We start from the raw sequence: 9,737 nt of genomic DNA, 5'->3' as shown, positions 1-9,737 counted from the left end.
TCACTACATGCACCTGCTGCTCTATGCCGGTCCCTTGGGACTGTGACACGAGGTGACTGCAGCTGTCGGCCAGACCCTCCTCACCCCACACTCAGCAGCTGGCCTGTGCCCTCACTCTGCTTCCGGCCTCTCTCTTCCTCGGCAGAGATGGAGGGACTTTCCCCTCTCCTTGCTCTTGCTCTGCATCCTGCCCCTCGGGTTCCTCCCAGGAGCCTCCCTACTGTGTGCCCACCTACACCCTCGGTCCTGCAGGAAGCTCCTGAGCACACACAGCCTCACCTCTACCAGGCCTGCACCCTCAGCCCCCAGTCTTGACCCCACTGGATGACGGACAGTGGACGGAAGGAGACAGTGTGTAGTGGACATGGTGACATCTCTGCTCCTTACTGGACCAGACAAGCCCACTGCAGCACTGCTTGCTTGCTTGCTTGCTTTTGGTTAAGACTTATTAATTTTTATGGAAAGGCAGACTTACAGAGAGAAGGAGAGACACCCAGAGAGATCTTCCATGCCCCGGTTTACTCCCCAAGCGGTCACAACAGCTAGAGCTGAGCTGATCCAAATCCAGGAGCCAGGAGCTTCTCCCGGGTCTCGCGTACAAATGCAGGATCCCATCCTTAACTGCTTTCCCAGGTGACAACCAGGGAGCTGGATGGGAAATGGAGCAGCCGGGACACGAAGTGGCACCCATAAGGGAGCCTGGGGCACAAAGGCGAGGCTTCCGCCATGGAGCCACCACACCAGGTCTCCAGGCACCACGCTCAGCACTCCCACACTCACCCTCCCACCCCCTCGTCCCATCCCAACCCCTCCCACTGAGGCTCTGCACCCTCCACCTGTGCAGTGTCCCAGCCTAGCCACTGTCACCCAACCACAGCATGACTCTGGGCACTGGGTGTATTGATGGCCCTTTCTTGCTTCATTCCCTAAACAGCCCTGGGAGGTAGACACATTGCTGGGAAAAGTAAGGCTCTGAGACCGTGGGTAGTGAGTCCAGAAGCACCCCCTCTAAGTGCTGCAGCTGTGCCTGCCAGGCCACATGGCTCTCATGCACTCTCACCCTCACAGCATGTGCCCACACCAGGGGTCCCTGCTCATCTGCTGAAGCAGAGGGCAAAGGAGAGGCCCTTTCCCCTCCAGCTACTCATCTCGGAGCCTACTCATGCAGGAGATGACTCCTGTCTTCAGCTGCCCAAGTTAACAACCTGCATGTTCCTCTCCCTTACTCTCCCAACAGTCAACTCAGAAATCAGCTTCAGGGTGGGCACAGCGGGCAAGATGGCTGCTTGCAATTCCTGCATCCCCTGCTGGAGCTCCTGGGACTTCACTGGCTTTGCTTGTAATTACAGCTACTTGCCAGTGCAGACTCCAAGAGGAGGCAGGTAATGCTTCCTGCTGCCCACATGGGAGACTTGACTGGGTTCCTGGCTCCCAGCTTTGGTCTGGCCCAGCCCTGGCTATTGGCACATCTGGAAAGTGAGCCAGTAGATGGGAGCTCTCTCTCTCTCACACCTCCCTCCCCACCTTTCAAATAAGAATCAGTTTGGGCCCAGCATGGTGGCCTAGCAGCTAAAGTCCTCACCCTGAATGCACCGGGATCCCATATGGGTGCTGGTTCTGGTCCCGGCTGCTGTGCTTCCCATCCAGCTCCCTGCTTGTGTCCTGGGAAAGCAGTCGAGGATGGCCCAAAACTTTGGGACCCTGCACCCGTGTTGGAGACCTAGAGGAAGTTCCTGGCTCCTGGCTCCGGATCGGTGCAGCACTGGCCGTTTTTGTGCTCACTTGGGGAGTGAATCATCAGACGGAGGATCTTCCTCTCTGTCTCTCCTCCTCTCTGTATATTTGACTTTGCAATAAAAATAAATAAATCTTTTTTAAAAAATCAATTTGGGGGCCTGAAGCAATGGCATATTGGCTAAATCCTTACCTTGCAAGCACTGGGGTTCTATCCTGGCACCGGTTCATGTTCTGGCTGCTCCACCTCCCATCCAGCTCCCTGCTTGTGCCCTGGGAAAGCGGTACGGCCCAAAACCTTGGGACCTGCACCTGTGTGGGAGACCCGGCAGAAGCTCCTGGCTCTTCTTTAGATTGGCTCAATTCAGCTCTGGCCATTGCAGCAATTTGGGGAGTGAACCAGCAGATGGAAGATCTTTCTGTCTCTCCTTCTCTCTGTAAATCTGCCTTTCTAATAAAAATGCCTTTAAAAAATCAATTTTGCAGCAGGTGTTTAGCCTAGTGGTTAAAAAACCCCAATCAGGGGGCTGACATGATGGCACACAAGGCAAAGCCAGCTGCAGTGCAGCTTCCCACAATCCCACATGGCCACAATCCCACATGGACATAATCCCACAAGGCCACAATCCCACATGGTCACATCCTACATGGTCACAATCCCACATGGACACAATCCCACATGGTCACAATCCCACATGGTCACAATCCCACATGGTCACAATCCCACATGGTCACAATCCCACATGGACACAATCCTACATGGACACAATCCCACATGGACACAATCCTACATGGACACAATCCCACATGGACACAATCCTACATGGACACAATCCTACATGGACACAATCCTACATGGTCACAATCCCACATGGACACAATCCTACATGGACACAATCCTACATGGTCACAATCCTACATGGTCCCAGTGGCTCCACTACTGACCCAGCTCCCTGCTTAGGCCTGAGAAAGCAGCAGAGCACGGCCCAAGTGATGGTCTCCTTCCATCCCACGTGGGAGAGCCGGAAAAGCTTCTGGCTGTGGACTCTGGCCTGGCCCAGCCCTATTGGAGAGTGAATGGAAGATCTCTTCTTTAACTCTGATTTTCAAATAAATTACTAAATTTGGAGAGAGAGTGAGCAAAGAGGGAGGAAGGCTGTGGCAAAAGCCGAGTACATAAAGTTGCTGCCTGCTGTACCAGCATTCCATGTGGTGCTGGTTCAAGTCCCAGCTGCTGCATGTCTGATCCAGCTCCCTGTTAATGTGCCTGGAAAGTGCAGGGTCCCCGTATCCACGTGGAAGCACCATGAAGAATCTCTGGCTCCTGTAGCCGTTTAGAGAGTGAACCAACAGATGAACACATCTCTGTCTCTGCCTTCCACATAAAGGAGTGCAGGAGAGACATACCCCATCCTGGAATACTGGGCTGCGTTCCTGCCTCAGCTTCCTGCCCGCACAGAGCATGGGAGAGCAGTGATAGCTCCCTAACTGGGTTCCTGCCCTCCACATGGGAAACCTGAATCCCATTACCAGCTGCTGGCCACTGCAGGCTTCTGGGGCAGGAACCAGCAAAAGGCAGCTTTCTTTCTGTCTGCCTCTCAAATAAGCAGACACAAAACCCCACTTGGCCTGCGGTGTCTCCAAACTGGGCTTGTCTGGCCACTGCTGCAGAGGGGTCACCACCATCTCTAAGCACAGTGGCACCCCTGTTGGCTTCCTCCCAGCCCCGCCTAAACACACACAGCGGGCACAGGGGCAGCTGGAAAATCCAACTGTTAGGGCCTCTTCCTGCAGCACTGGCATCCCTATGGACACTGGTTCGAATCTCGGCTGTTCCCCTTCCCATCCAGCTCCGTGCTACTGCGCCTGGCAACGCAGTGGAGGACGGCTAAGGCTCTGGGCCCTGGCCCCACGTGGGAGACCTGTGAGACGCTCCAGGCTCTTCACTTGGAACCAGCTTAGCATCTGGAAAGGGAACCAGCAAATGGAAGATCTCTGTCTCTCCTTCTCCCTAACCATGCCTTTCAAATAAAATGTTTTAAGAAACGTATGATGAAAACACTGTGTGGGTTTCAAAAACATTTATGCATCATTGTAAGTTTACTTTTTACTGCTATTCTCTCAGAGAATACGGTTAACGATGAGTCTCATTTACATACATACATACAGGACACAGGCACGTACCCGCCCCGAGAAGCGTCTTTTCCGGAATTCAGCACTACCACTTCTGATGAGCCGGCGAAGGAAGGAACAAACGAACCGCACCAGCCGGAGACCGTGGTGCCGCGCAGCCTTCTGGGACTCGTAGTCCGCCGGTTCGACCTCTCTATGGCGCAGGCGGCTTCAGGAGGAGGCGGCCTCGCCGTTACTGCGCATGTCCTGGAGTCGCGTGGGCGGACTGCGCATGTGTGATAGGCGGCGGAGGGGTGGGGCCAAGCCGGCGAGCTGCTGCGGAAGCCCGGCTTCGGAGACTCGGGTTCTGCTCCGCTACCAGGATGGCCGGGAGAGGGAAGCTGATCGCGGTGATCGGAGACGAGGACACGGTGACCGGCTTCCTGCTGGGCGGCATCGGGGAGCTCAACAAGAACCGCCACCCTAATTTCCTGGTGGTGGAGAAGGACACCACTATCACTGAGATAGAAGACACTTTCCGGTACGGTGGCCGGGGAGGCCTGAACGGGTCCTTCCAGCGCCTTGGGTGGGAGTGCAGGGTGAGGCTGCCTGGGGGACCTGGTGTCAGACCCCCGACCCGGTGCCGGCCTGCGGGAAGGCCTCGGCGCCTCCATTTCCCTGTCGGGGTGCGGTGGGATGCAGGCTGTGTCAGGTGCGCGAGCTTCCTCCCACATGACTCTGTGTCAGCCAAGAAGGGAAGAGAGCTGGCCATCGGCGCCGGGCCTGGACCCCCTGCCCCCGGCACAGCTGTCCAGATGGCCCCACGGAGGTCCCCGAAGGTCCCCGGCAGAGCTGTAGAACTCACCGGGGCCTGGACCCCCTGCCCCCGGCACAGCTGGACGTCCACATGGCCCCACGGAGGTCCCCCACAGTCCCCGAAGGTCCCCTGCAGAGCTGTAGAACTCACCGGGGCCTGGGCCTCCTGCCCCCGGCACAGCTGTCCACATGGCCCCACGGAGGTCCCCGAAGGTCCCCTGCAGAGCTGTAGAACTCACCGGGGCCTGGACCTCCTGCCCCAGCACAGCTGGACGTCCAGATGGCCCCACGGAGGTCCCTGACGGCCCCCTGCAGAGCTGTAGAACCCTGGCCCCGGCACAGCTGAGCGTCCACATGTCCCCGTGGAGGTCCTTGACGAGAGGACCAAGTTCTCTTGCACAGTGCTTCTCCTCTAGGGACTCACAGTTGACCTGGGAAGGTTAGGGGTTAGTGTTTCCATTTCCCAGGTGTGAAAAACAAAAGTGGTTGAGGCACACAGCAGAAGGCACTCCAGTTAGAAGAGACAAGGCTGGGTCTCGAACCCAGGCCTATTGCAACCCTCTGCTCTGGTCTTCAGCCAGATAGGATACTGTGCTTGTGGAAAGCTTTCCTCTGTTGGCCCTGGGCTTGACTGCTTTGACTGCGCTTGCTTTTCCTCCCAGCCTGGCTCTGGCCTCCTTGCTAAAACCTTGCACATCAGGGTCGTTCTCTCACATGCAGAGTTTGGATATATTCCCAGGAGGGGGATGTAGCAGGATCGTATGGTTAGACCAACTTCTCATTTCCTACGCTGCTTCCAGGACGGTGGTTGCAGGCATGCCTTTTAATCCTCCCAGTGTCCTGGTGACCTCTAGAATGGAGTCATGATAACAAACCACCCGCACCTGTTTTCCCCTAAACAACCGACCACCAGCTGCCGGAAACTAGGTGCTCTCAGGGTACAAGTTGGGCCAGATCTGGGAGGCTGCTGAGGGCCGAGGAATGTGGCACAGGGACCTGGGACGTCTGGGGGGAAGGACAAAGTTTACTTGGAGAATTTTCCATGTTTACCACCTAAAGGAACCTCAGCAGTCATTGAGTGTCAGCTTCCCCCGGTGCCTGGCAGAGGGTGGGTGCTCAGTGAGGGGTCCTTCCAGAGAGAGCAGCTAAAGGCTGGGTGATCGCAGGGCCGGAGTCCGTGTGTGTAGAAGCAGTGAGTCCTCCAGTGGCGGCTCCTCCTAGTGTGGTGGGGCTCCGTCAGCACGGGCCTGGAGCCTGTGCAGTCCCCGCAGCGCCATGTTCCCACAGTCCTGGAGAATATACTGAATTTGGTTACTTCTGAGAGATTCATGTGTTTGCAGATCAGTGTTTAACAGGCTCGTGTGGAGCAACCCACTGCACCCTGCTCCCAGTCGTGTCCCTCGACTGCCCCTGCAGGTGGCCAATTTGCTTCTTATCATTCCCATATTTCTTTATGCAGATACAAAGGGATACATGCCTGTATTTTTTGTTTTGTTTTGTTTGGAAAGAAAGTGTATTTATTTTTGTTTTGTTTGCAAGGCAGAGAGAAAGAGGTCTCTTCCATCTGCTGGTTCAGCTTCCAAATGCTACTGACTGCGGGGCCTGGGCCAAGCTGAAGCTGGAAGCCCCACACTCAGTGTGGGTCTCCCACATGCGTGGCAAGGACCCAAGTACCGGAGTCATATGCAGCCAGCTGCAATTGGAAGTGGAGGCAGAACTTGAACTAGGGAAAAAGCTCCTGGCTTTGGATCTGGCTGTTGTAGCCACTTGGGGGAGTGAACCAGAAGATGGAAGATTTTTCTCTATCTCTCCTTTTCTCCGTAAATCTGATCTGCTTTTCCAGTAAAAAGAAATAAATCTTCAAAAAAATAAGTAAATAGTAAAGAAATTGAGTCTGGGTCAGCTAGCCAGAAACAACTTTTTTCTTGCCTCTCTGTTTCCTGGGTCAGCCTCATCTTCCAGTCGGGGGCTGCGGGGCCTGCTGGAGAGACGGGCCCCAGAGCTGCTCCGGACTCTTCCCTCGTCTCCCAACAGGCAGTTTCTCAACCGGGATGACATCGGCATTATCCTCATCAACCAGTACATCGCAGAGATGGTGAGGCACGCGCTGGACGCCCACCAGCGCTCCATCCCCGCCGTGCTGGAGATCCCATCCAAAGAGCACCCCTACGACGCTGCCAAGGACTCCATCCTGCGCAGGGCCCGTGGCATGTTCACGGCCGAAGACCTGCGCTAGGCGTTGCCCCGCAGGCTGGCCCTCGGCCCGCCTTTTATGTTCCGAGTCTCTGATTTCCAGTCCCCTGCTCCCTGCCATCCTACTGAGAGGCTGTGTGAAGTGCATCTAGGGTCGTGGGGCTCTGCCATTAAACCCAGGCTGGTGAGGGAGCAGGAGGTGTGCCCGTCTTCTCTTTCCACTACCTCTTCCCTGTGTTGTGCCCTCATGTCGTTGTTGATGTTAAATTAAAGTAATATTCTGGCTTCTGTCCAAACTGGAGCTGAGTGCTGGAGAGGAAGCGTGTGGGGTGAGACTATGGGGGAAGATTAACTTGCCATTGATGGAGAATGTTCTACTGAAGACTGAAGACCCCCGGCTTGCAAGGTTGGGATCAGGAGGATGTGCCAAGAGGCCCTAACTCGAGCACTGGGCCTCGGGGTCAGAAAGACCAGCTGGGGGTGGAGAAGGCTGGAGCCTCCCAAATGGCTCCCCACGTGGGCAGAAAAGGGGCCTGGCCCCAGGGAAACATGCAGAAAGCACAAATTTGAAAGTTGAAGGCCTTTAATATCAGATCCAGCCTGGGGCCTGCAGGTCTGTCCAGCATCAGGACCACAGCCACTGGGACCTGAGGCACGTGAGGCGTGTGTGGGCACAGCAGGTGGAACCCTGGCCTTGTGTGAGGTGAGGCTTGGTTGCTAGGTGACTCCCAGGGCAGGCAGCCACCTGCTGCCTGCAGGCCTGTGCTCACCAGTTCACCCTCCTCCCCCTCACTCGCCGCCATGGCTCGGCAGCTCAACATGGACACGCTGCGGCAGGACTTTTGGAAGGAGGATTACCTGAGGGAGAAAATGCTGCGTTGCGAATGGTACCGCAAGTACGGCTCGCTGGTGAAGGCCAAGCAGAAGGCCAAGGCCGCAGCTCGGCTGCCCCTCAAACTGCCCACTCTCTACCCCAAGGCCCCACTTTCCCCGCCGCCTGCCCCCAAGGCAGTCCCTGTCACGGCCCCCAGCCTTGTCACAGAGGCGCCTCTGCAGTCAGAGATGTACCCGGTGCTGCCCGCCACCCGGGCCCTGCTGTATGAGGGCATCTCCCACGACTTCCAAGGGCGCCACCGCTACCTCAGCACCCGGAAGCTGGACTTGCCAGAAACACGCTACCTCTTCCCCATCACCACCAACTTCACCTACGGCTGGCAGCTGGGTGAGTGCTGGCGCTCTGGAAAGCAGGCACTGCCAGGTGCCAGGGAGCAGAGATGACGTTAGCTCTGGGCAACAGAAGAGCAAGGAACCATCCTGGAAGGGGGTGTGGTGGAGGCCAGGGGGCAGGGGCTGCCGCAGACCGGTGAGAACCCACATGACAAGGGGCAGAAGGGGGAGGGGGCTGGGGAAGCTGACAGGTGACTTAGGCTCCTGGTGTTGAGTTACCCTGGCAGGAAGTGAGAGTGGCCCTGGCCAGCAGGATTAGTAGAGCTGAAAGCTGGGATGTTCTGGAGGGAGACTCAGTGGAACTCCTTCATGGATAGAGGGTGAGAGAAGTCCATGGTGACACTCAGGTGTGTTTGGCTGAAGTGCGAGGGCAAGACTAGCAGGTGCACAGGACCCAGGACTGGGCTCAGGCTGGAGGTCCCAGGAGGCGACAGCCCCCCGCCCCTAGGGAGGTCAGAGCAGGAAGGAGGTGCAAAGTCAACGGCAATCATTAAGTGCTACTCAAAGCTGTGCTGTGGCAACCTCACCCCAGGTGCCGGGATCCGACAGGAGGAGAGGCAGAAGGCAGAGTGCCAGGCTGGAGGGTGGCAGCTGGCAGAAGGCTGACAGGCTGAGGAGTGGCATCAGCTGGGAGGGGAGAAGATTCAGTATTGGAAAGGAACAGGCCAGCTGGGCTTGGGGGCCTCTTCGCTCTCTGTGAGTGGCTGCTCAAGAGAGACTGCTCAGTCCTGTTCTAACAGGGGAGTGTCAGGGGTGGAGGGATAGCTGGGTCTCTCCTGGAGATCTTACTCAGCTTCCCCAGTTCCTGAGGCTATAGATAAGGGCAGCTAGTTGGGGATCCTAAAGCTGGGGGCAGTGGTGACAAGATGAGCCCCGCACTGCCACCTGCCATCATCACACACTGTCTCCAGCGGGCTCCCACTCCTCAAGAGGAGATTTTATTTTATACAGCACACACAATGCAGATAGGTTCCTGGGGCTCTGCACACAGACGGAGTTCCCCTGCTCCACACATCTCTTACCAGGGAACCCATTCCCGCCCCCCTCCTTCCCCGGCTTCTTTTTCCAGGTCCCCCAGCCAAGCAAGAGCTGGTCTCCTGCAAAATGTGCCGCATCGAGTCATTCTTCCGCAAGAATGGGGCCTTTGCACTGCTTGACCCGCGGGACCTGGCCCTCTGACCTTGTGCCAGACACCGGGTCTTAGGACAAGGGAGAAGGAATAAGAGTCTCCAGCTGGCGAAGCTCCCACACGTCTGAGTCTCCCTGGCTTGGGGAAGGGAGTCTAGGAGAAGGGAGGCTGCCTTTGAGCCTTTTGGAAGTCACCTCTAACCTGTAGGCTGCTGTTTTAACCCACACAGCTCCTTAATCAGATCTGAGCACCCAGCACAGACCAAGGGACGCTGGGCCCAGGCAGTTCTATTCCCCAGGGGCAGGTTTATCAGCACCAGGGGCCCACAGGAGTTCCCGAAAGTTCCGGGTGTTCCTAGGAGGAGAGAAAGTGTCATCCAGATTGGAGGGGGGGAAGGGAGAGTGACTCCTCCCTCCTTCAACCCCTCACCAAGTCCCTGGCTGCCCCGCACGCACCTGGCCCTGAGGACCCGCAGCCTCCAGGTCCTCTCCTGGTACACCTGCTCCAGCTGCTCCTGCAGAACGCG

General features: G+C 56.8%; 2 protein-coding genes across 2 annotated transcripts; both read left to right on the top strand.

Moving 5' to 3' along the window:
- Positions 1 to 4,153: 4,153 nt before the first annotated feature.
- ATP6V1F (ATPase H+ transporting V1 subunit F) lies at positions 4,154 to 7,151 on the top strand. The gene is made up of 2 exons (XM_041002336.1): positions 4,154 to 4,387; positions 6,697 to 7,151. The coding sequence occupies exons 1-2, from the start codon at positions 4,230 to 4,232 to the stop codon at positions 6,896 to 6,898; spliced, it is 360 nt and encodes a 119-aa protein (XP_040858270.1). The 5' UTR covers positions 4,154 to 4,229; the 3' UTR covers positions 6,899 to 7,151.
- Positions 7,152 to 7,362: 211 nt separating this feature from the next.
- On the top strand, positions 7,363 to 9,429 carry ATP6V1FNB (ATP6V1F neighbor). Its single transcript, XM_041002335.1, has 2 exons — positions 7,363 to 8,077; positions 9,152 to 9,429. The coding sequence occupies exons 1-2, from the start codon at positions 7,657 to 7,659 to the stop codon at positions 9,259 to 9,261; spliced, it is 531 nt and encodes a 176-aa protein (XP_040858269.1). The 5' UTR covers positions 7,363 to 7,656; the 3' UTR covers positions 9,262 to 9,429.
- The last annotated feature ends 308 nt before the right edge of the window (positions 9,430 to 9,737 follow it).

This window comes from Ochotona curzoniae, unplaced genomic scaffold (genome assembly GCF_017591425.1).
Source record: "Ochotona curzoniae isolate NIBS_2020 unplaced genomic scaffold, NIBS_Ocur_1.0 scaffold_2476, whole genome shotgun sequence".
NCBI classification, from domain to species: Eukaryota; Metazoa; Chordata; class Mammalia; order Lagomorpha; family Ochotonidae; genus Ochotona; species Ochotona curzoniae.
This window is presented reverse-complemented; position numbering and strand designations above follow the sequence as displayed.

Coding starts and splice junctions, on each gene's coding strand:
- ATP6V1F (XM_041002336.1), top strand. CDS start 4,230: ATGGCCGGGAGAGGGAAGCTGATCGCGGTGATCGGAGACGAGGACACG. Junction 4,388..6,696: donor GAGATAGAAGACACTTTCCG/GTACGGTGGCCG, acceptor GTCTCCCAACAG/GCAGTTTCTCAACCGGGATG.
- ATP6V1FNB (XM_041002335.1), top strand. CDS start 7,657: ATGGCTCGGCAGCTCAACATGGACACGCTGCGGCAGGACTTTTGGAAG. Junction 8,078..9,151: donor CACCTACGGCTGGCAGCTGG/GTGAGTGCTGGC, acceptor TTCTTTTTCCAG/GTCCCCCAGCCAAGCAAGAG.